Source organism: Mauremys reevesii, linkage group 5 (genome assembly GCF_016161935.1).
Source record: "Mauremys reevesii isolate NIE-2019 linkage group 5, ASM1616193v1, whole genome shotgun sequence".
NCBI lineage: Eukaryota > Metazoa > Chordata > Testudines > Geoemydidae > Mauremys > Mauremys reevesii.
This window is the reverse complement of record NC_052627.1, coordinates 126,078,720-126,106,218: the sequence shown is the minus strand read 5'-3', so window position 1 is coordinate 126,106,218 and position 27,499 is coordinate 126,078,720. Positions and strand designations below refer to the sequence as shown.

Sequence of the window (27,499 nt, the reverse complement as noted above, 5' to 3'; positions counted from 1 at the left end):
GAGGCAGAAGGGTACAGGAATGAGCCTAGAAGACTTCAATATCAAAAGCTTATGAGGTCTATTTCCCATCTCATCCACTAACTCACTAGGCAACTTTGGATGCAACATTTCTCTCTGCCTCAGTTTACTCATCCTCTTAAAACAAAGATCTCCCCTATTTACAATGTATGCTCCTCAGGACAGGGATGCCAACACTTAAATATTCATCACGTGTTGAATAGAATTGTTTAGCACCAAGCTCCTTTTCCACAAACATGCATCTGAACTTGCCTTTTAAAGGGAGAAGAAAATAGCTCATTGGGTCAAAATTATTTTTTACTAATATGGCTGATTTCATCAAATAGGTTAAGTAACGGACTGAAGCAAAGGAGAGACTTGGACATGGATGGGACTTTACTGACAAAATGGTTTTTCATTGGAAAACATCAATTCAGCAGAACCAAAACTTTTTGAACCGTAGAGGTCAATAAGCAGGGATGGCACAGACTAGGCTAATCAGGATTTACCTCTGCTAACTGAGGATTCTCGCTGCCTAAACACCCTCACCCCCAGTACTGTTTCTCTGTCAAAGGTGATCACACCATTTTGTATCACCAGTTGTGAGGAGATCTCCAGTGTAGCAGTGATATTAACCAGCATCCCAGAAATCACAATATGCTAAGAACTTTTATTCCTTGTAATTCCAGACAAATGTCATTTTAACACAGACACTTGTACCCAGGAGTTGAACACCTGGTTGAACTCGCCTATGCCACCCATGGCCCTTTCACTTCCCTTTTTGTACATGGTCATGGACCAGGTGTGAATTTTCATCTCGGAACCCAATTTGCATATTTCACACCCTTCCCCTCTGGTGCTGAACTGTTATAAATGCTCCGTGTCACTCGTTACAGTTTGTTGATCAGCACTGAGCCACTCAGACGTAACAAGATGATCTCACAGGCTCAGCTCATCTGGCTGTTAATGCTCTGGATCCACGGTAAGGATTAAACCCAGAAGGAATTTGATGAATTAAAAGTACAATGATCCTTTGAAAAGCTTAAAAGAACTAGAAATGTTGTACATTGACCCATAAACTATAATCTACAATCAAAATCCATTTAGTTAGTTACCTCTTTCTGGCAGGGACTGTCACTTTTTGTTTGTTCAGCATCTGGCATTAAAACTGTTAAAAGCGTTCAGGGATTACCAACATATAAATGTTAAAGAATAAACAGGTGCCAGGAATGACTCTGATTTATGAAAATTTTGAACTTGTTTTAGCTGGAATTAAGACAAAGAGATTTGAGAAAATTATGAGCCATAGGCAAAAGGGCTAAAATGAAACAGTGTCTGGAGCTCAACGTTAGCATCATGCCCAGCTGACAAGGGAGAGTCATTGTGTAAAGACGCACATGGGAATATTTTAAAGACACAGTGTTGTTGAGTTTGATTGTATTTGTTAGATCTGTATTTGTATTAACTTACATTCTCTTTGCGAATTCAGGCTCCAGTGGGCAGATTGTGATGACTCAGACTCCAGAATCCCTGGCAGTGTTGCCAGGAGACAGAGTCACTATCAACTGCAAAGCCAGTTCCAGCATCACCAGTGGTAGCACTCACATCTTAGCGTGGTACCAACAGAAACCAGGACAAGCTCCGAAGCGCCTTATCTACAGTGCTTCCACCCGTGACTCTGGGATCCCAGACCGGTTCACAGGCAGTGGGTCTGGAACCGATTTCACTCTCACAATCAGCAATGTTCAAACTGAAGATGCTGGAGATTATTATTGTCAGCAAGGCTATAGCTCACCTCTCACAGTGATACAGACCAATACAAAAACCTCCTTGTTCCGTTCCATTCTGTGTCACAGCTGTATCCAACTTGAATACCAGCAGAAAAGCCTTCAGTGAGATACTGCAGCCTGATTAACTCTTCCACAGCTCCCCTGTGTTGTGGGGAAACACCCTTAGAAGTCAGTGTCACGGAAGACGGTGGCCAGGGGAAGCCTTGGTAGCCCAGTGGGTCAGGGCTGAGGGACAAGAGCAGATTGCTCTAGAGCCAGCACAGAAGCATGGATCCCCCCACACACTGATGACCCCGACCAACTAGCATCTCCCAAGGTGAGCTGAAATCTGGGGCTGCCTCTTCTACAAGGGACCCCAGCAACTGAATGGATTGGGGAGAGCTCTAGGGGAGGATCCTTGCACCTTTCTTCAGAAAAATCTCTAGGTGTTTACATCCCATTCAACTCACAGTCCCTTAAAGCACCTAATATTCCACTTCTCTGCCCAGGAATAATTATAACGACATGGAATGATTCACTGTGAAATTAAAGATCCTTCTGAAGACCCCTCTGTGAATCTGCTGAAGGCCCAAGCTACCAATGGGGCCATGACACACATACTGGAGACACACTGGCGATCCACATCCACACTAGAAGTTGATTCGGGGGCTGTGTCCTTGATGGAGAGAGCAACCAATCACGACAGTCACTTCCCATGGGCAAACTTTTCCATTGTTTGGAGCTGTTCGTATCTGGGATTTCGGTTCAGGACCAACTCTAATCTAAACACTGCAAATATAGGGCCAAGTTCTATCACTCTTAGGCCTGAGCTACACTTGACACTTCTCACAGCACAGCTGTGCCAGTTGGGGTGTGATTTTTCAGCAATAAAGCCACATTACTATAAAACCCAGTGTAAATGCAATTATGCAGGCATAGAAGTGTTTTTGGCCGGAATAGATTATGTACCTCAGGGAACTGGTGTAAACTGTGCTGGCAGAAGCACTTTTATGCTTGGAGAAGCTGCCTCCACACTAGGAGGATTTGCCAGTATAGTTCGACAGGTATAGCTCTGCCAGCAAAACTTTTCTAATGTAATTGACTGTAAAGACTATGTTAATAAGAAATTATACGATATGAGATGATGTTATAGGACAAGAGATGTTAAGCTGAGTTGTATGATGCAGTATATTGTGGGATGAAGACCAGAATGCTATGTGCACAGTCTTGGACTCCTGGACAGAAGCTCCATCCAGACAGCCCACTTGGATCTCTGTGGGGTGGTTGAATTGGAAGGGTCACTGGTTGGCTCCTTAGGAGAGAGGGCACAGGGTCACAGAAAGGGTTGGAATGCTACACTGTGATCAGGAAAGGAAGCACTGCTGGGCTCTTATAAAATCACAATTTCCTCTGGCAGTAGGATGAAGAGGGGTTAATGAAAGCTACTGTAATGTTACTATAGGGCTTATTCTGGATAAATAAAAGCTTAGTAGCTTTTCAAACCCAGAAGTAGGAGGCCCTGAAGGGATCTGCAGGGCCCTGGAAAGAGAGTTAGGGCTTTTACCCAGGATCACCTGATGTTCACAGACAAGTGTCCTGAGAGGAACATCAGCGAGGTAAAAGGGCTGCCCAGGTGACCCAGTGACACCGGCATTGAACAATGTGTGTGTCCTGGATGGGGACGATTGTGACACACTCACTGAGTAAGTACCTCACCCCACAAGCAGTCCCACTGATATCAATAGAAGGGATAGCAATAGGGCTTTGGAGCTGTGCTCCGCTCTCCAGCTCCAGGCTCCACTCCAGAGCCCTGGAAAGCAGTCAGATACTACTCAAAACAACCTTCTCAGGTTCTGGCTCAAAGTTACCAATGATACAGACACACGCTGGGTATTAAAGCCTATCTAGATAACAAGGCCAAAGCCAACTCCATGTGTGCAATACTCAGCTCCATCAATAGGAGCTGCACTCTGAGGCTGAGGGCTATACAAGGCCCTTTCTTTGCACTGCGGCACAGGGAATGGATCTTTGTACAGCGTGGCTGCTTTGCATGCTTCCACCCACACAACGGTTCCTTGCAATGAAGGACACATATAAACGTGTTATTTGCTAGACTTGCTACCTTAGATTCTCACAGTCTGTCAGAGTAGAGGGGCCAAAATGATTTCACAGACTCATCTCATCTGTCTCCTAGTGCTCTGGATTCAGGGTACGACAATCAAGGGAGATATTTAATGCTGCTCACACGCAGATATATTTCAAGTGGACACGTGCAATGGAAGGAGGTGCCTTAAATGAAAATTAGACACTAGATAGTCCCAGAGTTAAGCTTTATAATAGTATTTCATTTGGGTTTTCTTATAATGTTTTTTCTCTCATCCAGATGCCAGTGGGCAGACTGTGATGACTCAAACTCCAGAATCACTGGCAGTATCTCCAGGAGACAGAGTCACCGTCAACTGCAAAGCCAGTTCCAGTGGTAGTAACAAGATGTCCTGGTACCAACAGAAGTCAGGACAAGCTCCTAAGCTCCTTATATATAGAGCTTCAACCCGTCTCTCTGGGGTCCCAGACCGGTTCAGTGGCAGTGGGTCTGGCACTGACTTCACTTTTACAATAAGCCGGGTAGAAGCTGATGATGCTGGAGATTATTATTGTCAACAAGGTAAAAGCTCTCCTCTCACAGTGATACAGAGCAATACAAAAGCCTCCCTGCTTTCTTCAGCTTCTGTTCCTCTTTCTAACAGCTGATGCCTGTAGAAAGTCAAAGGATCTCTCCAACTGCTGCTGTCCCAAAGTGATGGAGTGCCCATGAATTTCAGATACATCCCCCATTGTCTATTTCTTCCTTTCATTTCTACAGCTCCCTCACTGCAGTAGTGCAGAGACTGGAATTTACAGGATGATTCTTAATATACTCAGTGGCTTCCTTTTATCTACTGAGGCATATTAGCTCTTATACGTTGGATCCAATTTCCAACTAACATTATAAAACAAGATCAATATATCAACTGACAAATGGCAACTACTGTATAAAGCATCTGGAAATCACTTATGTAAGCGGAGTGAGCAGAGTGACTGCCTCCCTCCCCATACAAGCCCCAAAGCAGGTGGCCCTCTTTCCACAATATGGCATGAATGTCCTTAAGGCTGGTGGCAGATGGGACAGAGAGAAGGATTGTCTGCACTACATTTCCTGAATCACTTCTCTATGGTCCAATAACCTACAGGTTGTGGTCCTTATTTCAGACAATACAAATAGGAGAGAAAAAGTGCTGACCCCAGTTCAGTTTTTAGCTTGTAACCATTGCACATTATCTGCTAGTCACTGAGGCCTTGTCTACACTACAGGACTATTTCGAATCTACTTAAGTCGAATTTGTGGATTCGACCTTATGAAGTCGAATTTGTGTATCCATACTAAATACACAAATTCGAACTTCTGAGTCCACATTCACGGGGCCAGCGTCGACTTTGGAAGCGGTGCACTGTGGGAAGCTATCCCACAGTTCCCGCACTCCCCGCTGCCCATTGGAATTCTGGAATTTCCCCCCAATGCATGCTGGGGGGAAAAATGTGTCGAGGGTGGTTTTGGGTTAGTGTCGTCATTGAACCGTCAATCACGCCCTCCCTCTCTTCCTTGAAAGCGCCGGCGGGAAATCTGTTCGCGCCCTTGTCTGGTCGGTTACAGCACGGACGCCACAGCACTGCGAGCATGGAGCCCGCTGCGATCATCGCTGCACTTATGGCCGTTGTCAACTCCTCGCACCTTATCATCCACCTCTTCCACAGTCAGCTGCTGAGAAACCGGGCGAGGAGGCTCCGGCAGCGCGGTGAGGAGAGTGGCACAGACCTCTCAGAAACCAGGGTACGCCGGGCAGTGGAGATCACGGTGGCAATGGGTCATGTTCATGGTGTGGAACGGCGATTCTGGGCCCGGGAAACAAGCACAGACTGGTGGGACTGCATAGTGCTGCAGGTCTGGGATGACACAGAGTGGCTGCGAAACTTCAGGATGCGTAAGGGCACTTTCCTTGAACTGTGTGACTTGCTGTCCCCTGCCCTGAAGCGCCAGGACACAAGGATGCGAGCAGCCCTGAGTGTGCAGAAGCGAGTGGCCATAGCCCTCTGGAAACTTGCCACGCCAGACAGCTACCGGTCAGTAGTGAACCACTTTGGCGTGGGCAAATCTACCGTGGGGATTGCTGTCATTCAAGTAGCCCACGCAATCGTTGAGCAACTGCTCTCAAAGGTAGTGACTCTCGGAAATGTCCAGGTCATCATAGATGGCTTCGCCGCGATGGGATTCCCAAACTGCGGTGGGGCTATAGATGGGACTCACATCCCTATCCTGGCACCAGCCCACCAGGCCAGCGAGTACATTAACCGAAAAGGCTACTTTTCAATGGTGCTGCAAGCTGTGGTGGACCATAGGGGACGTTTTACCAACATCAACGTCGGGTGGGCGGGCAAGGTTCATGACGCGTGTGTATTCAGGAACTCTGGTCTGTTTAGACGCCTCCAGGCAGGTACTTTCTTCCCGGACCACAAAATAACGGTTGGGGATGTGCAGATGCCTACAGTGATCCTCGGGGACCCGGCCTACCCGCTAATGCCCTGGCTCATGAAGCCCTATACAGGCGCCTTGGACAGTGAGAAGGAACTCTTCAACTACTGGCTGAGCAAGTGCAGAATGGTGGTGGAGTGTGCTTTCGGACGTCTCAAGGGGAGATGGCGGAGCTTACTGACTCGCTCAGACATCAGCGAAAAGAATATCCCCGTAGTTATTGCTGCTTGCTGTGTGCTCCACAATCTCTGTGAGATCAAGGGCGAGACCTTTTTGGCCGCTTGGGAGGTTGAGGCAAATCGCCTGGCTGCTGTTTACGATCAGCCAGACACCCGTGCCGAGAGAATATCCCAGCGGGAAGCGCTGTGCATCAGGGAGGCTTTGAAAGCGAGTTTCCTCGCAGAGCAGGGTAACCTGTGACTGTCCACTTGATTTTAAGAGAGCCTGATCACAAACCAAGTTTCCCCCACTTCCAAAGGACGTTTTAAAACTAAGGACATGTTTCAGTAATTAATAATAAATCTTTCGTTGACTTTGCATTTCTGTTTCTTGGTTGAAACATGGAAGCATTCTGTGCTGGGTAAGGTGTGCACTGATGTACAGACCGCTTGTCCAAAAGAGGACGGACAGCCTCCTGCTCCTACATAGGTCTGTGGGGTGGGGGACGGTTTACGGTGGTTGTGCATGTAGGGGGAGGGTTGCAGGAATGGGTGGGTTTGCAGGAAGGGGCGAGGGGTGCCGTCTTTGGATAGGGGCTGTGGGTTTGGGCGTTGGAAGGGGTGAGGGGTGTTGGGGAAGGGTGAGTATCTGCCCCTGGATGAGGGCTCTTTTTGGGGCTCAGGGCACCGGGGAGGATCGTGGCTACGGTCCAAGTGCATGTGAAGGGAAGCCTGCCTTTACATTCGGGGATGGCAGGCACCAGGACCCTGGACAAGCATACACATCAAGGAAAGACCCGGGGCAGCATACACCACACAGACTGTCCCTGGTGCCTAGTGACTGCAGTCTGTGTGTGCCCTGCAGTTGACCCTGCACCCAAGTCTGTACCATGGCACTGTGGGCTATGCACTGCAATTACAATTCCCCCCACACACACACACCCACAGAAAGTCTTCTGACACGAGAAACGTGATGGAAACAGTGAGTAACACCAAACTGCTTTTAATAATGTAGTACACAGTGGGGGGTTTAAACTTGGAGTTGGGACTGGTTGATGCTGTAAGGAAAGAGCTTGTACAAATTTACAGCGCGAGAGTTGTCTCGAACATTATCGGTCTGCTGCGGTGCAGGGACAGTTCTCACGGCCCCTACCGCCCCTCCTTCTTGTAACTTTGGGTGAGGGGGGGACAGGACTTCTTGGCGTTGGAGGGCGGTTGCAGATGCACTGCAGGGGGGCTCTCTCCTCCTGCCTGCGGTCTTGCAGAACATCTACAAGGCGCCGGAGCGTGTCCGTTTGCTCCCTCATTAGACCAAGCAGCGTTTGAGTCGCCTGCTGGTCTTCCTGCCGCCACCTATCCTCCCGTTCCATGTGTGTTATGCTGCTGACACAGGGTCTCCCTCCACTGTCTCTGCTCTGCCGCCTCCGCTCTGGAGCAGGCCATCAGTTCCTGGAACATGTCATCCCTAGTCTTTTTCTTTCGGCGTCTAATCTGAGCCAGCCTCTGCGAGGGGGATGCCGGGGCAGTCCGGGAAGGAGCCGAAGCTGTGTGATGCGAAAAAGTAGGTGATTTCCTTGAACACATACATGTTTGCCAACAGTAAACACAGTCTAGTCAGTTTCAGTTAACAAGACCAAAGAGGGAACCAAGTCTCAGGAGATCTCAGAACTAGTCCGAGATTTCGGAATACGCTCTCATTGGCGGCGCCATTGCACTGGATAGCGCATGCCGAGGAGAGACAGCTGCATCCTCTTGCACAAAGTCCTGGTAAGCCTTACAGTACATACTGCTTATCAGTTAGTGGTTAGCTGTGCTCTCCTGCTAAAGGCAATGTGCAAAGCAGAAAGGATGAGCCTTTTGCAGCCCCTCCCGCCAGTGCACGGGAAAGATCACTGTATGCTTTTCCTCTGTGGCCTCCAACACGTGGCTGTTAAGCGAGGGTCATTCTTATGCAAAGTAAAAGTCTGTTAAGCGAGGGTCATTCTTATGCAAAGTAAAAGTCTGTTAAGCGAGGGTCATTCTTATGCAAAGTAAAAGTCTACCATTCACAATAGTAACAGTACACTAATTCCCCTAATTAGATGCAGCACTTCCAGAACGACATTACCCTGAGGCGTGTCACTCGGACTCAGAGAGAGCGGATGCTAACAGAAGCCCTGCACAGACCAGGACCATACGCTGCCATGCTTGTCGAGGCGATGCTTCCCCTTTACCTTAGGATGGCCTGGCGCGGAAGAGTGTGCTTCCACGGAGCACCCAATAAGGCACCTCTCCCAAAGAACCTCCTGCTGAGGCTTTTCCAGCTGCTCTCTGAGAGCTTTTTTGAACTGTCCCCAGAGGATTATTGCTCGATTCCTATATGTGTAGACCTACTTTTTGTATAGTTTGATATTTAAAATTTTTTATATCGTATTTCTATTTTTTATATACCTGTTTCTTAAAAAATAAATGTTTCCCTGTTTGTAGCACTTACCGCCTGATCCTTCCCCTGATTCCGAGTCCGGGTTAACGGGCGGGGACGGTTGGTAGGGGATCTCTGTGAGGGTGATGAAGAGATCCTGGCTGTCAGGGAAAGCGGGAGTGGGTTCGCTGTCGCCTGCGCCATCCTCCAAAGACCCTTCCTCATCTTCCCCATCGGCGAACATCGAGGAGGAACTGTCCCGGTACACTATTCCGTCCTCGGAGTCCACCGTCACTGCTGGGGCACTGGTGGCAGACCCACCTAGAATGGCATGCAGTGCCTCGTAGAAGCGGCATGTCTGGGGCTGGGCTCCGGAGCGTCCGTTTGCCGCTCTGACTTTTTGATACCCTTGTCTTAGGTCCTTCACTTTCACGCGGCACTGCATCGCATCCCGGCTGTATCCTTTCTCTTTCATGGCTTTCGAGACCTTCTCGAAGGTCTTCGCGTTCCGCTTGCTGGAGCGCAGCTCCGAGAGCACAGACTCCTCGCCCCACACAGCGATCAGATCCATGACTTCCCTGTCAGTCCATGCTGGGGACCTCTTTCTATTCTGGGATTGCCCAGACTCCTCTGCTGGAGAGCTCTGCATCGTTGCAGGTGCTGCGGAGCTCGCCCCGATGTGCAACCAGACCGTCAGATTCAAACCGCCCAGACAGGAAAATGAATTCAAATTTTCGCGGGTCATTTCCTGTGTGGCTGGCCAGAGAATCCAAGCTCGGACTGCTGTCCAGAGCGTCAACAGAGTGGTGCAGTGTGGGATAGCTCCCGGAGCTGCTAAGTTCGATTAGCATCCACACCAAGCCTAATTCGAGCTAGCCATGTCAAATTTAGCGTTACTCCACCTGCCGGGGTGGAGTACCAAATTCAAACTAAAGAGCCCTCTAGTTCGAATTAAATGGCTTCCTGGTGTGGACGGTTGAGCGGTTAGTTCGAATTAACGCTGATAAATTCGAATTAAAGTCCTAGTGTAGACCAGGCCTGAGTCCAGACAGCAGCACAGGGCCAGTATCATGCCGTATGCTGCTGTTCTCTGCAAGGCTTTAGCTGTGGAGGCAGTTGCTCTGTGAAGACTACTGCGACCTCCATTGCCTTGATGCATCCTCACCACCAGGGACAAAAGGGCTGGAGACTGTGGCTAGCAGCAAAACATCACATATCTACTGCCCTTCCCCAGACAGCCCCCACACACTGACATACCTAGATTCCCTGCAGATATGGTAGCCTTTTACTGTATGGTTTAACAGAAACACAGAGCAAACAATGAAAGTATTTGCTAAGGTCAGAGCACTGCACAGACATATCCTCTCAATTGTACTATCACCTCATTTTACAGGAGTCGTCACTGAGGCAAAAGGGTGCAGGGTCTTGACAAAGGCCACACAGTGAGCAGCAGTGGCAGAATTAGAACTCAGAGCTCTGGCTTCCTAAGCTTCTGCTTTTGCTTTCATGTCACACTGCCTAACAATAACAGACCAAACTGCAGGGTAGAGCAAGGATGTGATTCATAATCCACCTCGCAAATAGTCATAAATATTTACCAGCCCGGGAGCCAAAACTCATCCATTGCTGCCTTTGAGAAGAATGAAAAACCCCTTAATGTTCATTTTACACCATAAAAATCACTCTTGCCAGGAGACTGGTATTTTGAGGGGTGTTATGAACACTGACTCAGGGCCCCGTGCTGCAGTCATTACGTGAGCAACGACACTACCAGTGAAGTCAATATACCGGAGTGAAGCGAAGGAGAGTCTTGGAGATGGATGGGAAATTTCTGACAAAACGTTTTGTCATTCGAAAACATCAATTCAGCAGAACTGAAACTTTTCACAATGTAGGTGAGGATCAGCAGGGATGGCACTGACTGGGCTAATGAGAATTTACCGCTGCTGAGGATTCTCCCTGCTTCAAGACCCTCACCCTCCAGTACTGTTTGTCAAAGGTGGATCACACCATTTTGTATCACAAATTGTGAGATTATCTCCAGTGTAGTCGTGATATTAACCAGCATCCCAGAAATCACAATATGCTTAGAACTTTTATTCCTTGTAATTCCAGACAAATGTTATTTTAACACAGAGACACTTGTACCCAGGAGCAACTGGTTGAACTTGCCTATGTCACCCACGGCCCTTTCACTTCCCTTTTTGTACATGGTCATGGACCAGGTGTGAATTTTCATCTCTGAACCCAATTTGCATATTTCACACCCTTCCCCTCTGCTGCTGAACTGTTATAAATGCTCCGTGTCACTCGTTACAGTTTGTTGATCAGCACTGGGCCACTCAGACGTATCAAGATGATCTCCCAGGCTCAGCTCATCTGGCTGTTAGTGCTCTGGGTCCAGGGTAAGGATTAAACCCAGAAGGAATTTGATGAATTAAAAGTACGATGATCCTTGAAAAGCTTAAAAGAACTAGAAATGTTGTACATTGACCCATAAACTATAATCTACAATCAAAATCCATTTAGTTAGTTACCTCTTTGTGGCAGGGACTGTCATTTATTGTTTGTACAGTGTCTGGCACAACTGGATCAAAACTGTTAGAGGTGTTCAGGGATTACCAAAATATTAATGTTAAATAATAAACAGGTGCCAGAAATGACTCTGATTTATGAAAATCTTGATCTTATTTTAGCTGGAATTAAGACAAAAGACGTTTGAGAAAATTATGAGCCATAGGCAAAAGGGCTAGAATGAAACAGTGTCTGGAGCTCAATGTTAGCATCACACCCAGCTGACTAGGGAGAGTCATTGTGTAAAGATGCACATGGGAATATTTTAAAGACACAATGTTGTTGAGCTTGATTGACTAGATCTGTATTTGTATTAACTTCTATTCTCTTTGTGAATTCAGGCTCCAGTGGGCAGATTGTGCTGACTCAGACTCCAGAATCCCTGGCAGTGTTGCCAGGAGACAGAGTTGCTATCAATTGCAAAGCCAGTGCAGGCATTACAAGTGCTTATACCTACTTAGCCTGGTACCAACAGAAACCAGGACAAGCTCCGAAGCTCCTTATCTACCATGCTTCCACACATGCCACTGGGATCCCAGACCGGTTCACAGGCAGTGGATCTGGAACCGATTTCACTCTCACAATCAACAACGTTCAAGCTGAAGATGCTGGAGATTATTACTGTCAACAAAGCTATGACTTATCTCTCACAGTGATACAGACCAATACAAAAACCTCCCTGTTCTCTCTTGGGGATATATATTGGAAGAAAATCCATTGATTTTGGCTCCTTTGAGGAACATATTGAACTCTACATTCCATGAAAAACTCTCCAGCTGGGAGCCCACTGGTTAGCTTCTGTGCACTCTATGAAGTTGTAAACACATGTACATGGAAGGAAATGTGCCAGCCAGCAGCCCTTGTGACTAATCAGTTAGTTCCCCAGCATCTTAGCAGATCTGTGCAGCAAAGGCCTACGGAACAGTCATGTGCCATGAAGTCACAGTACTTAGCGCTTCTCTACTGGTCTTCGTGCACTGATCTCAAAGTGTTCTACAGGGAGACTTACTATAAGTACAGATGGGGAAACTGACGCAGAGGTGAAGTAACTTGACCAAGCTCCCCCAAAGACTTCACAGACCTAATGTAACCTGAGTGAGCATTAATTCTTCCACAGCTACCCATGTGTGCCTTTGGGGGTGGTGGATGTCCCAAGGGGAGGTCAGCCGGGGAAAACCTTGTCAGCATGGTCCCAGTGGCTTAGGGGGGCTGTGGCAGAAAGGCAGAGAGTCCTAGAACCAGTACAGAAGCATAGTCCCCACCACACCGGAGGGCCTGACCTCCTATGCATCGCCCAGGTCGTGCAGTGTCCAGGGACAGAAGTGCTGCTTCTTGCACAAGGGGCCCCCAGCAACAGAACGGATTGGAGAAAGCTCTTTGAGAGGCTCTGGGCACAATTTACTTGCACTCCCCATGCAAGGAGACGGCCAGGCCTCAGGTCTCCTTTTCCCAAAGCTGTCGATCCACCATCTATCACCAGCACAAACCTCACACATACTTCCTAAATGGACTCGGTGGTTGTTATGGATAATGGCATTTTTAAGCAAGATCTTTAATTGCTTAAAGCTCATTCAACCTTAAAGCCCTTCCTATCTCACTGCTCTGCTCATGGCTATTCCAGGTAACTCTAGGTGTGAACTATCCAGACCCCGGATGGCCTGTCAATGAATGTGCTGCAAGATCCAAGCTCCAGATGGGCCAGAGTGGCATATACTGGAGACAGACTGAAAGCCACATTTATTAACATTGCAAGGAGGTTGGACTTAGGACTTTGGTTTAGTCCTTTAAAGAGAGAGGGGCCCATCATGACAGTCAGCTCCATGTGCACAGCCAAATTCTTCCATAGTTTAGAGTTGCATGAACCTGGGATTTTGGTTCAGGCCCAACTCTAATCTAAATGTAGTAACTGCAGAGCTGAATAGAACCTTCCTGCACAAGCAGTCCCAGGGAAATCAGTACAATTGCTTCTGAAGTGAGGTACTTTTCAGAAACTGGCTCTAACTTCCAAATGATACAGACTCAAACACTGGATGCTCACCTAAAGCTTATAATGAATATAAAAGGTCTAACTGACATAGGAGCAATAATACCCGGTTTCATCCATAGGAGCTGCATTCTAACACCAAAGGCTGCGCACGGCCCTTTCTCTCTACACCCTCTGCACCGGGGCACAATGAATGCTCATTTACACAGAGCAGCTGCTTTGCATATTTCCGCCTGAGTTGCATTTCCTTGCAATGCAGGGCAGATATAAATGTTTTATTTCTTAGACTTTATGCCTCAGTGTCTGTCAGACTAGGGGGACCAGGATGATTTTACAGACTTATTTTATCTGGCTTCTAGTGCTCTGGATTCAGGGTAAGAACAACAAGAGAGCTATTGGATTAAGAACATAATCTCTCACTGAGATTTAATTATCACAGATTTCTTTATCAAATCAACATTAATTCTTCATCCCATGAAATCACAAGGAGATGTATTTCCTGAGGATACAGAGATTAATGTAACAGAGTGGTTTTAGTGAAAATTAGGCACTAAATATTTGCATTTCTCCTTTTTTTACAGTAGTTAATTTAATGTTACTTATTTTCCTTACAATGTTTTTCTTCTCATCCAGATACCAAGGGGTAGACTGTGATGACTCAGGCTCCAGAATCTCTGTCAGTGTCTTCAGGAGACAGAGTCACTATCAACTGCAAAGCCAGTTGATAGCAACTAGCAACACTATAGGCGGCAACAACAAACAGGACAAGTTCCTAAACTGTTATATATAAAGCTTCCACCCATGCCTCTGGGGTCCCAGACCGGTTCAGTGGCAGTGGGGTCTGGTGCTGATTTCACTCTCGTAATCAGTAGCGTTGAAGCTGATGATTCTAGAAATTATTACTGTTGGCACCATCTCAGAAGTGATACAGAGCAGTACAAAAACCTCCCAGCTTTCTTCAGTTCCTGTTCCTAACTGTAACATCTGCCTCCTATACAGTGTGACAGAACCAATGCAACTGCTGTCCTTTCATAAGGAAATGAGGTCTGTCAGACTAGGGGTTACAGTGGACAAGAAGCTGGATATGAGTCAATGGTGTGCCCTTGTTGCCAAGAAGGCTAATGGTATTGTGGGCTGTATAAGTAGGAGCATTGCCAGCAGATCGAGGGACCTGATCATTCCCCTCTATTCAGCATTGGTGAGGCCTCATCTGGAGTAGTGTGTCCAGTTTTGGGCCTCACACTACAAGGAGGATGTGGAAAAATTGGAAAGCATCCAGCAGAGGACAACAAAAATGATTGGGGGCTGAAGCACATGGCTGATGAGGAGAGGATGAGGGAACTGGGATTATTTAGTCTGCAGAAGAGAAGAATGAGGGGGGACTTGATAGCTGCTTTCAACTACATGAAAGGGGGTTCCAAAGAGGACGGAGCTAGATTCTAGACTGTTCTCGGTGGTAGCAGATGACAGAACAAGGAGTAATGGTCTCAAGTTGCAGTGGGGGAGGTTTAGGTTGGATATTAGGAAAAACTTTTTCACTAGGAGGGTGGTGAAGCACTGGAATGGGTTACCTAGGGAGGTGGTGGAATCTCCTTCCTTAGAGGTTTTTAAGGTCAGGCTTGACAAAGCCCTGGCTGGGATGATTTAGTTGGGGATTGGTCCTGCTTTGAGCAGGGGGTTGGACTAGATACCTCCTGAGGTCCCTTCCAACCCTGATATTCTATGATTTGAGCTTTTCATCCAATGGTCCTGTCCTCTCCCATCATTTTAGAGCTGTCACCATGGGATATGGGAAAGACTAGAATCCATGGGGACAGACACTTTACCCTTAGGGACAGATCCTCAGCTAAATAAAAGTCCAAAGCAGCAAGCACTCTTATAATAAAATCAAAGCTGACCTTCTAAAAAGGTACCTATTTCACTATATTTACCTGTTCAAATGATGATATTAACATGTTGGAATGAAGGTCATTCACATAGACACTTGTCTGGTTAGCAAGTGTCTAAAAGAATTCCACCATATCCATATGTATCTTTATACGTGTGAGAATTAGGCCAAAATCTCTGCAAGCCTGCATCCACTGAAGTCAATGCAATCACGGCATCAGAGAATGTGGCCCATTATAGTCCATGTATTATTTCAAACCCTTCAACTAGTGCTACAGAACATTGTCATGGCCACTAGATGGCAACACTTACCCATGCTGTTCTGCAGCATCTGAAATTTCAGCTAAGTCGTTTATTACAAAGTTAACATGATAGTAAAACCGCTCCACGCATTTGGAAGGAATGCAGATAAATCAGTTGTACTGCCCCCATCCTCATCAGCTCTGCTCTTCATTATTCTCATGCCCTCCTCCCAGGCTTCCCAACATCCACCATCCCCTGGTGCAAGGGACATGACGGGTGGACAGAGGTGTAATATAACCTCCCTCCTTCGCTGTCACTGAGAATGTCTGGTGCTAACAGGAACCCGGACAAACACCTGCTCTCCTTAGTTCTTATTCTACCTCCTGTCCCTTGGGAATCCCAGGCCAGTTCAGTTTTAGTGGGTCTGATCCTGACGACACTCCCACAACCAGTAGACAAAAACGGATGATGTGGGAGTTCATTACTGTCAGCATTACCATGGTCCCCAGTGCTTTCTGCAGCCTCTTTCTGTCATTACTTAAAAACTTCTCAACTCAAAAAGTTCTCTGTTTCTGTTGAATGGAAAATATTCCACATTAGTCTAATGTTAACCTCAGCTCAGCCACCCAAAGTCTCTGTTAACTGTCAACTGTGAGAAGAGTTAGATTAATAGCAAAAAAAAACCTGGATATGCAACAAACACTCAGGTTGTCTCTATGGGCCATTTCTGTTTTTATTTTTTTCTTACAAGGCACACACTGCTTCTCGTATGTCCATCAGCAACACGTTCTGTAACTTCCCAGCCCAGAACTTTGCCAAAGCTTCTGGGTTTCCATAAGTGAAACAGGTCGTGTGTGGTCAGTACGGGAGCTAGAGAACTAGGCTGTGCCCAACAACCTCAGTAAAGCTTCCCCTTTACATCCACAATAACAGAGTGCCTGTCCCTGCTCTGCTCTGTCACATGACAACACTGTTCTCTTGCCAGGCGCTCCCTTCACTTGAAACGATGGAAGAAAAATTAGAGAGAGAAGCAAAGTTTGTTCAGTAAAGAACATTTTTGCTGTTAGCCAATTTAAATTAAAAAAAAAAACCTAACTAACAAGGCTCAGATCCATCTCTGAGTTAAGCTGATCTAAATTGGAAATTAATCAATTGGGGGAGGGATAGCTCAGTGGTTTGAGCATTGGCCTACTAAACCCAGGGTTGTGAGCTCAATCCTTGAGGAGGCCATTTAGGGATCTGGGGGGAAAAAACTATAGTTGGGGGATTGGTCCTGCTTTGAGCAGTGGGTTGGACTAGATAACCTCCTGAGGTCCCTTCCAACCCTGATATTCTATGAGTTAGTGTGTCCCAGCACCTTTGGGACCCAGTAGGTCTGCATAGCAAAGCCCCATAAAACTAGTGTGTACCATGAAGTAACATAATTAGCACTTATCTACTGCTTTTTGTGCACAGATCTCAAAGTGCTGTACAGTACTGGGTCACTGTTGTTACTGATGGGGAAGCTGAGGCAGGGATAGGGGAAGGCACTTAGACAAACTCTCCTAGCAATTCATTGGCAGAGCTCATTGTCCATCCAATTTGAATACCAGCAGAAAAGCCTTCAGTGAGATAATGCAGCCAGATGCAACATTAACTCTTCCACAGCTCCCCTGTGTTGTGGGGAAACGGCCTTGGAAGTCAGTGTCGCAGAAGCCTTGGCAGCCCAAGTGGGTCAGGGCTGAGGGACAAGATCCTTGTGAATACCCCTCTGTGAATCTGCTGAAGCTCCATCCAGACAGCCCACTTGGATCTTTGTGGGGTGGTTGAATTGGAAGGGTCACTGGTTGGCTCCTTAGGAAAGAGGGTGGAGGATCACAGAAGGGGTGGGAGAGCTACACTGTGATCAGGAAGGAAAGCACTGCTGGGCTCTTATACGATCACACTTTCCTCTGGCAGTAGGATGCAGAGGGGTTGCTGAAAGCTACTGTAATGTTACTATAGGGCTTATTCTGGTTAAATAAAGCTTAGTAACTTTTCAAATCCAGAAGCTGGAAGCCCTGAAGGGATCTGCAGGGCCTTTGAAAGAGAGTTAGGGCTTTTAACCAGGATCACCTGACGTTCACAGGCAGGTGTCCTGAGAGGAAGATATTAGGGGTACAAGGACTGCACTGGTGACCCAGTGACACTGGTGTTGAACAAGATGTGTGTCCTGGACGGGGCAGATCTTGACACATTCACCCCACAAGCAGTCCCACTGATATCAATAGAAGGGATGGCAAAGTCAGATACTACTCAAAACAAGCTTCTTAGGCCTGGTCTACACTAGGACTTTAATTCGAATTTATCAGCGTTAATTCGAACTAACCGCTCAACCGTCCACACCAGGAAGCCATTTAATTCGAACTAGAGGGCTCTTTAGTTCGAATTTGGTACTCCACCCCGGCAGGTGGAGTAACGCTAAATTCGCACTTGCTAGCTCGAATTAGGCTTGGTGTGGATGCTAATCGAACTTAGCAGCTCCGGGAGCTATCCCACAGTGCACCACTCTGTTGATGCTCTGGACAGCAGTCCGAGCTTGGATTCTCTGGCCAGCCACACAGGAAATGACCCACGAAAATTTGAATTCATTTTCCTGTCTGGGCGGTTTGAATCTGACGTTCTGGTTGCACATCGGGGCGAGCTCCGCAGCACCTGCAACGATGCAGAGCTCTCCAGCAGAGGAGTCCGGGCAATCCCAGAATAGAAAGAGGTCCCCAGCATGGACTGACCGGGAAGTCCAGGATCTGATCGCTGTGTGGGGCGAGGAGTCTGTGCTTTCGGAGCTGCGCTCCAACAATCTTAAAGCGAAGACCTTCGAGAAGGTCTATAAAGCCATGAAAGAGAAAGGATACAGCCGGGATGCGATGCAGTGCGCGTGAAAGTGAAGGACCTAAGACAAGGGTATCAAAAAGTCAGAGCGGCAAGCGGACGCTCGGAGCCCAGCCCCAGACATGCCGCTTCTACGAGGCACTGCATGCCATTCTAGGTGGGTCTGCCACCAGTGCCCCAGCAGTGACGGTGGACTCCGAGGACGGAATAGTGTACCGGGACAGTTCCTCCTCCTGTTCGCCGATGGGAAGATGAGGAAGGGTCTTTTGAGGACGGCGCAGGCGACATCGAACCCACTCCCGCTTTCCCTGACAGCCAGGATCTCTTCATCACCCTCACAGAGATCCCCTACCAACCGTCCCGCCCGTTAACCGGACGCGGAATCAGGGGAAGGATCAGGCGGTAAGTGCTACAAACAGGGAAACATTTATTTTTTTAAGAAACAGGGATATATATAAAAAATGGAAATACTATATAAAAATTTTTAAATATGAAACTATACAAACAGCAGGTCTACACATATAGGAATGGAGCAATAGTCCTCTGGGGATAGTTCAAAAAAGCTCTCAGAGAGCAGCTGGAAAAGCCTCAGCAAGAGGTTTCTTGGGAGAGGTGCTTTATTGGGTGCTCCGTTGAAGCACACTCTTCCGCGCCATGCCATCCTCAGGTACAGGGGGACCATCGCCTCTATGAGCATGGCAGCGTAGGGTCCTGGTCTGTGCAGGGCTTCTGTTAACATCCGCTCTCTCTGTGTGCGCCTGACACGCCTCAGGGTGATGTCGTTGTGGAAGTGCTGCATCTAATTAGTGGAATTAGTGTACTGTTACTATTGTGCATGGTAGACTTTTACTTTGCATAAGAATGACCCTCGCTTAACAGAGTTTTACTTTGCATAAGAATGACCCTCGCTTAACAGAGTTTTACTTTGCATAAGAATGACCCTCGCTTAACAGAGTTTTACTTTGCATAAGAATGACCCTCGCTTAACAGCCACTTGTGGCAGGCCTCAGAGGAAAAGCATACAGGGGTCTTTCCCGTTCACTGGCGGGAGATGCCGCATAACGCTCATCTTTTCTGCTTTGCACATTGCCTCCAGCAGGAGAGCACAGCTAAGCACTAACTGATAAGCACTCTGTACTGTAAGGCTTACCAGGACTTTGTGCAAGAGGATGCAGCTATCTTTCCTCGCATGCGCTCTCCAGTGCAATGGCACCGCCAATGAGAGCGTATTCCGAAATCTCGGACTAGTTCTGAGATCTCCTGAGACTTGGTTCCCTCTTTGGTCTTGTTCACTGAAACTGACTAGACTGTGTTTACTGTTGGCAAACATGTATGTGTTCAAGGAAATCACCTACTTTTCACATCACACAGCTTGGCTCCTTCCCGGACTGCCCGCCATCCCCTCGCAGAGGCTGGCTCGAGATTAGGCGCCGAAAGAAAAGACAAGGGACGACATGTTCCAGGAACTGATGGCCAGCTCCAGAGCGGAGGCGGCAGAGCAGAGACAGTCGAGGAGAGCCTGTGTCAGCAGCATCGCACACACCTGGAACGGGAGGATAGGTGGCGGCAGGAAGACCAGCAGGCGACTCAAGCGCTGCTTGGTCTAATGAGGAGCAAGCGGAGCGCTCCGGCGCCTTGTAGATGTTCTTCAAGACCGCAGTCAGGAGGAGAGAGCCCCCTGCAGTGCATCTGCAACCGCCCTCCAACGCCAAGAAGTCCTGTCCCCCTCACCCAAAGTGACAAGACGGAGGAGGCGGTAGGGGCCGTGAGAACTGTCCCTGCACCGCAGCACACCGATAATGTTAGAGACAACTGTCGCGCTGTAAATTTGTACAAGCTCTTTCTTTACAGCATCAACCAGTCCCAACTCCAAGTTCAAACCCCCCACTGTGTATTACATTATTAAAAGCGGTTTGGTGTTACTGACTGTTTCCGTCACGTTTCTGGTGTCAGAAGACTTTCTGTTGTTCTGTGGGGAATTGTAATGTCACTGCATAGCCCACAGTGCCATGCTACAGACTTGGCTGCAGGGTCAACTGCAGGGCACACACAGACTGCAGTCACTAGGCACCAGGGACAGTCTGTGTGGTGTATGCTGCCCGGTCTTTCCTTGAGGTGTATGCTTGTGCAGGGTCCTGGTGCCTGACATCCCGAATGTAAAGGCAGGCTTCCCTTCACATGCATTTGGACCGTAGTCACGATCCTCCCGGTGCCCCGAGCCCCAAAAATAGACCTCATCCAGGGCAGATACTCACCCTTCCCACACCCCTCACCCCTTCCAACGCCCAAACCCACAGCCGTCATGGTAACCCCTATCCAAGGACGGCACCCTCGCCTTCCTGCAAACCCACCCATCAGTGCACACCTTAACCAGCACAGAATGCTTCCATGTTTCAACGAATAAACAGAAATGCAAAGTCAACGAAAGATTTATTATTAATTACTAAAACATGTCCTTAGTTTTAAAACGTCCTTGGGAAGTGGGAAAACTTGGTTTATGTTCATGCTCTGTTAAAATCAAGTGGTAAGTCACAGGTTCCCCTTCTCGGCGAGGAAACTCTCTTTCTAATCCTCACTGAGGCATATCGCTTCCCGGTGGTATATTCTCTCAGCACGGGTGTCAGGCAGATCGAAAACACCAGCCAGGCGATTTGCCTCAACCTCCCAAGCGGCCCAAAAGGTCTCTCCCTGGATCTCACCGAGATAGTCGAGCACACAGCAAGCAGCAATAACTACGGGGATATTCTTTCGCTGATGTCCGGCGAGTCAGTAAGGTCCGCCATCTCCCCTTGAGACGTCCGAAGCACACTCCACCACCATTCTGCACTTGCTCAGCCGGTAGTTGAAGAGTTCCTTTTCAGTGTCCAAGGCGCCTGTATAGGGCTTCATGAGCCAGGGCATTAGCGGGTAGGCCGGGTCCCCGAGGATCACTGTAGGCATCTGCACATCCCCAACCGTTATTTTGTGGTCCGGGAAGAAAGTGCCTGCCTGGAGGCGTCTAAACAGACCAGAGTTCCTGAACACACGCGCGCGTCATGAACCTTGCCCGCCCACCCGACGTTGATGTTGGTAAAACGTCCCCTATGGTCCACCACAGCTTGCAGCACCATTGAAAAGTAGCCCTTTCGGTTAATGTACTCGCTGGCCTGGTGGGCTGGTGCCAGGATAGGGATGTGAGTCCCATCTATAGCCCCACCGCAGTTTGGGAATCCCATCGCGGCGAAGCCATCTATGATGGCCTGGACATTTCCGACAGTCACTACCTTTGAGAGCAGTTGCTCAACGATTGCGTGGGCTACTTGAATGACAGCAATCCCACGGTAGATTTGCCCACGCCAAAGTGGTTCGCTACTGACCGGTAGCTGTCTGGCGTGGCAAGTTTCCAGAGGGCTATGGCCACTCGCTTCTGCACAGTCAGGGCTGCTCGCATCCTTGTGTCCTGGCGCTTCAGGGCAGGGGACAGCAAGTCACACAGTTCAAGGAAAGTGCCCTTACGCATCCTGAAGTTTCGCAGCCACTCTGTGTCATCCCAGACCTGCAGCACTATGCGGTCCTACCAGTCTGTGCTTGTTTCCCGGGCCCAGAATCGCCGTTCCACACCATGAACTTGACCCATTGCCACCATGATCTCCACTGCCCGGCGTACCCTGCTTTGTGAGAGGTCTGCGCCACTCTCCTCACCGTGCTGCCGAGCCTCCTCGCCCGGTTTCTCAGCATCTGACTGTGGAAGAGGTGGGCGATAATGTGCGAGGAGTTGACAATGGCCATAAGTGCAGCGATGATCGCAGCGGGCTCCATGCTCGCAGTGCTGTGGCGTCCACGCTGTAACCGAGCAGAGAAGGGCGCGAACAGATTTCCCGCCGGCGCTTTCAAGGAAGACAGGGAGGGCGGGATTGACGGTTCAATGACGACACATTTTTCCCCCCAGCATGCATTGGGAAATCACAATTCAAATGGGCAGCGGGGAGTGCGGGAACTGTGGGATAGGTTCCCACAGTGCACCGCTTCCAAAGTCGAAGCTGGCCCTGTGAATGTGGACTAAGAAGTTCGAATTTGTGTATTTAGTATGGATACACAAATTCGACTTATTAAGGTCGAATCCACAAATTCGACTTAAGTAGATTCGAAATAGTCCTGTAGTGTAGACAAGCCCTTAGGTTCTCACTCAAAGTTACCAATGATACAGACACACACTGGGTATTAAAGCATATCTTGATAACAAGGCCAAAGCCAACTCCATGTGTGCAATACTCAGCTCCATCAACAGGAGCTGCACTCTGAGGCTGAGGACTATACAAGGCCCTTTCTTTGCACTGGGGCACAGGGAATGGATCTTTACACAGTGTGGCTGCTTTGCATGCTTCCACCCACGTGATGGTTCCTTACAGTGCAGGGTACATATAAAAGTGTTATTTGCTAAACTTGCTACCTTAGATTCTCATGGTCTGTCAGACTAGAGAGACCAAAATGATTTTACAGACTCATTTCATCTGTCTCCTAGTGCTCTGGATTCAGGGTAAGACAATCAAGGGAATATTTGATTAAGATGATAATTTCTCACCAATGTTGCTCACAGGCAAATATATTTGAAATGGACTCACACAATGTAACTAGGTGCCTTAAATGAAAATTAGACACTAAATATTCGTAGTACAATTTTTATAATAGTATTTCATTTGGCTTTTCTTATAATGTTTTTTCTCTCATCCAGATGCCAGTGGGCAGATTGTGATGACTCAGACTCCAGAATCCCTGGCAGTGTCTCCAGGAGACAGAGTCACCATCAACTGCAAAGCCAGTTCCAGTGTTAGCAACTACATGGCCTGGTACCAACAGAAATCAGGACAAGTTCCTAAGCTCCTTATCCACAGCGCTTCCACCCGCCCCTCTGGGATCCCAGACCGGTTCAGTGGCAGTGGGTCTGGCACTGACTTCACTTTTACAATCAGCCGGGTAGAAGCTGATGATGCTGGAGATTATTATTGTCTACAAACTAATAGCTGGCCTCTCACAGTGATACAGAGCAATACAAAAACCTCCCTGCTTTCTTCAGTTTCTGTTCCTCATTGTAACAGCTGATGCCTGTAGAAAGTCAGAGTATTCTCTACAACTGCTGCTGCCTCAAACTGATGGAGTGTCCATGAATTTCAGACACCTCACCGCATGGTCCATGCCTTCCTTCCATTTCTACAGCTCCCTCACTGCAGTAGCGCAGAGACTGGAATTTACAGGGTGGTTTTTAATATACTCAGTCAGGGCCGGCTTTAGAAAGCACAGGGCCCGATTCGTACTCACCCGGCGGCGCTCTGGGTCTTCGGCGGCACTTCGGCAACGGGTCCTTCACTCGCTCCAGCTCTTCGGTGGCACTCAAGGACCCGCCGCCGAAAACCCGGAGCACCGCCAGGTGAGTAAAAATTAGAAAGGCGCCGGCACGGGGCCCTCTTAGGCACGGGCCCTGATTCAGGGGAATCAGGCAAATCGGCCTAAAGCCGGCCCTGTACTCAGTGGCTTCCTTTTAACTACTGAGGAATATTAGCTCTGATAGGCTGGATCCAATTTCCTACCAACATTACAAAACAAGATCAATATATCAACTGACACATGGCAACCACTGTGTAAAGCCTCTGGAAATCACTTACGTAAGCAGAATGAGCAGAGTGACTACCTCTCTCCCCATACAAGCTCCAAAGCACATGGTCCTCTTTCCACAATATGGTGCATGCAAGTCCTTACGCCTGGTCGCAGATGGGCCAGAGAGAAGGATTGTCTACACTACATTTCCTGAATCATTTCTCTATGGTCCAATAACCTACAGATTCTGGTCCTTATTTCAGACAATATCAAATAGGAGAGAAAGTGCCAACCCCAGCTCAGTTTTGAGCTTGTAAACATTGCACCCAAGCAGCTGCACAGGGCCAGTCTCATGCAGTGTGCTGCTGTTCTCTGCAGGGGTTTAGCTGTGGAGGCAGTTGTTCCATGAAGCAGGGGCGGCTCCATGTTTTTTGCCGCCCCAAACACAGCAGTCAGGCGGCCTTTGGCGGCACGCCTGTGGGCGGTCCATTGGTCAGGCGGATTCGGTGGTGTTTCTGGCGGGTGATCTGCCGGTACCGTGCCTTCAGCATACCCGCTGCCGAATTGCCACTGAAGCCACATGATTGGCGGACCTCCTGCAGGTGTGTCGCTGTAGGCCGCCTGACTGCTGCCGTCACATTGACCGGCAGACCACTCCCCGTGGCTTGCCGACCCAGGCACACACTTGCAGTGCTGGTGCCTGGTGCCACCCCTGCCGTGAAGACTACTGCAGCCTCCATTGCCCTGATGCATCCTCATGACCAGGGATAAAAGGGCTGGAGATGTGGCTAGCAGCAAAACATCACACTTCTCCTGTCCTTCCCTAGCCCATCCCCAGACGGCCCCCAGACACCGACACACCTAGATTCCCTGCAGAGATCGTAGCCTTTTATTTTATTGGCTTAACAGAAACACAGAACAAACAATGACAGTGTTTGCTAAGGTCAGAGCACTGTACAGACAAATCCTCCCAATTGTACTATCACCTCATTTTACAGGAGTCGTCACTGAGGCAAAACGATGAAGGGCCTTGACAAAGGCCACACAGTGAGCGGCAGTAGCAGAATTAGAATTCAGAGCTCTGGCTTCCTAAGCTTCTGCTTTTGCTTTCATGTCACACTGCCTAACAATAACAGACCAAACTGCAGGGTAGAGCAAGGATGTGATTCATAATCCATCTCGCAAATAGTCATAAATATTTACTAGCCTGGGAGCCAAAACTCGTCCATTGCTGCCTTTGATAAGAACGAAAAACCCCTTAATGTTCATTTTACTTTAATGCCATAAAAATCACTCTTGCAAGCAGACTGCTATTTTGAGGGGTGTTACGAACACTGACTCAAGGCCACGTGCTGCAGTCATTACGAGAGCAACAACATTACCAGTGAAGTCAATGGGAATTTTTGCTCAGATACGGACCAATGAGAGGCAGCTCTAGAGGAATGAGACCAGAAAATTCCATCATCAAAAGCTTATGACGTCTACTTCCCATTTCTCCCACTAACTCACTAGGCACCCTTGGATGCAACATTTCTCTGCCTCAGTTTCCTCATCTTCTAAAACAAAGATCTCCCCTATTTACAATGCAAGTTCCTCAGCACAGGGATGCCAACACTCAGCACTTGTTGGATAGAATTGTTTAGCAGCAAGCTTCTTTTCCACAAACATGCATCTGAACTTACCTGAGGAGAAAATAGACCATTAGGTCAAAAACATTTTTTTTACTAATATTGCTATTTAATCAAATAGATTAAATACCGGACTGCAGCGAAGGAGAGACTTGGAGATGGATGAGAATTTTCTGACAAAACAGTTTTTCATTAGAACACATCAATTCAGCGGAACTGAAACTTTTCGCAGCGTAGGTGAAGATGAGCAAGGGATGGCACTGACTGGGCTAATCAGGATTTACCGCTGCTAACTGAGGATTCTCCCTGTTAGAAGACCCTCACCCCCCAGTACTGTTTCTCTCTCAAAGGTGGATCACACCATTTTGTATCACCAGTTGTGAGGAGATCTCCAGTGTAGCCGTGATATTAACCAGCATCCCAGAAATCACAATATGCTGAGAACTTTTATTCCTTGTAATCCCAGACAAATGTCATTTTAACACAGACACTTGTACCCAGGAGCAACTGGTTGAACTTGCCTATGCCACCCATGGCCCTTTCACTTCCCTTTTTGTACATGGTCATGGACCAGGTGTGAATTTTCATCTCTGAACCCAATTTGCATATTTCACACCCTTCCCCTCTGCTGCTGAACTGTTATAAATGCTCCGTGTCACTCGTTATATTTTGTTGATCAGCACTGGGCCACTCAGACGTATCAAGATGATCTCGCAGGTTCAGCTCATCTGGCTGTTAGTGCTCTGGGTCCAAGGTAAGGATTAAACCCAGAAGGAATTTGATGACTTAAAAGTACGATGATCCTTGAAAAGCTTAAAAGAACTAGAAATGTTGTACATTGACCCATAAACTATAATGTAAAATCAAAATCCATTTAGTTAGTTAGCTCTTTGTGGCAGGGACTGTCACTTATTGTTTGTACAGCGTCTGGCACAAACAGACCAAAACTGTTAGAGGCATTCAGGGATTACCAAAATGTTAATGTTAATAATAAACTGTTGCCAGAAATGACTCTGATTTATGAAAATCTTTAACTTATTTTAGCTGGAATTAAGACAAAGATGTCTGAGAAAATTATGAGTCGTAGTCAAGAGGGTTAGAATGAAACAGTGTCTGGAGCTCAATGTTAGCATCACGCCCAGCTGACTAGGGAGAGTCATTGTGTAAAGACGCACATGGGACTATTTTAAAGACACAATGTTGTTGAGTTTGATTGACTAGATCTGTATTTGTATTAACTTCCATTCTCTTTGTGAATTCAGGCTCCAGTGGGCAGATTGTGCTGAGTCAGATGCAAGCAGCCGTGGCAGTGGCGTCAGGAGACAGAGTCACTATCAACTGCCAAGCCAGTTCCAGCATCACCAGTGGTAGCACTCACTACTTAGCCTGGTACCAACAGAAACCAGGACAAGCTCCTAAACTCCTTATCTACCATGCTTCCACCCGTGCCTCTGGGATCTCAGACCGGTTCACTGGCAGCGGGTCTGGAACTGATTTCACTCTCACAATCAGCAACGTTCAACCTGAAGATGCTGGAGGTTATTATTGTCAGCAACACTATAGCTCACCTCTCACAGTGATACAGACCAATACAAAAACCTCCCTGTTCCGTTCCATTCTCTGTAACAGCTGCTTCCTTCAAACAGCCGCCTTCTCAGTGCAAATGCTACATGTTATTTAGGGGCAAACTTTCAGCCCCAGAAACACATAAACCTGCTGTCTCCACCCTCATAAATTAGCAGACAGTTTGCTGCTAGAGAATCTCCCTCCACACAGAAGAGTTTTTAACTTCTACACAACCACAGTGGCATTTTTTTAATTTCTGGCTTTAAATTACTTTACTCGCCTCCTAATTACTGTCCTCTAGTGT

The 27,499-nt window shown here is 47.7% G+C and overlaps 1 long non-coding RNA gene and 2 gene segments (V, D, J or C); 2 read left to right on the top strand and 1 right to left on the bottom strand.

Annotated features, from left to right (window-relative positions):
- LOC120406474 overlaps positions 1–27,499 on the bottom strand; it is a 307,150-nt gene that overhangs the window by 117,032 nt on the left and 162,619 nt on the right. The window lies entirely within an intron of this gene.
- LOC120406468 lies at positions 1,803–14,201 on the top strand. The segment is given in 4 exon segments: positions 1,803–2,103; positions 4,150–4,431; positions 11,808–12,561; positions 14,084–14,201. Coding segments are annotated over 2 exon segments (642 nt in total).
- On the top strand, positions 11,097–27,350 carry LOC120406470. The segment is given in 2 exon segments: positions 11,097–11,297; positions 26,892–27,350. Coding segments are annotated over 2 exon segments (528 nt in total).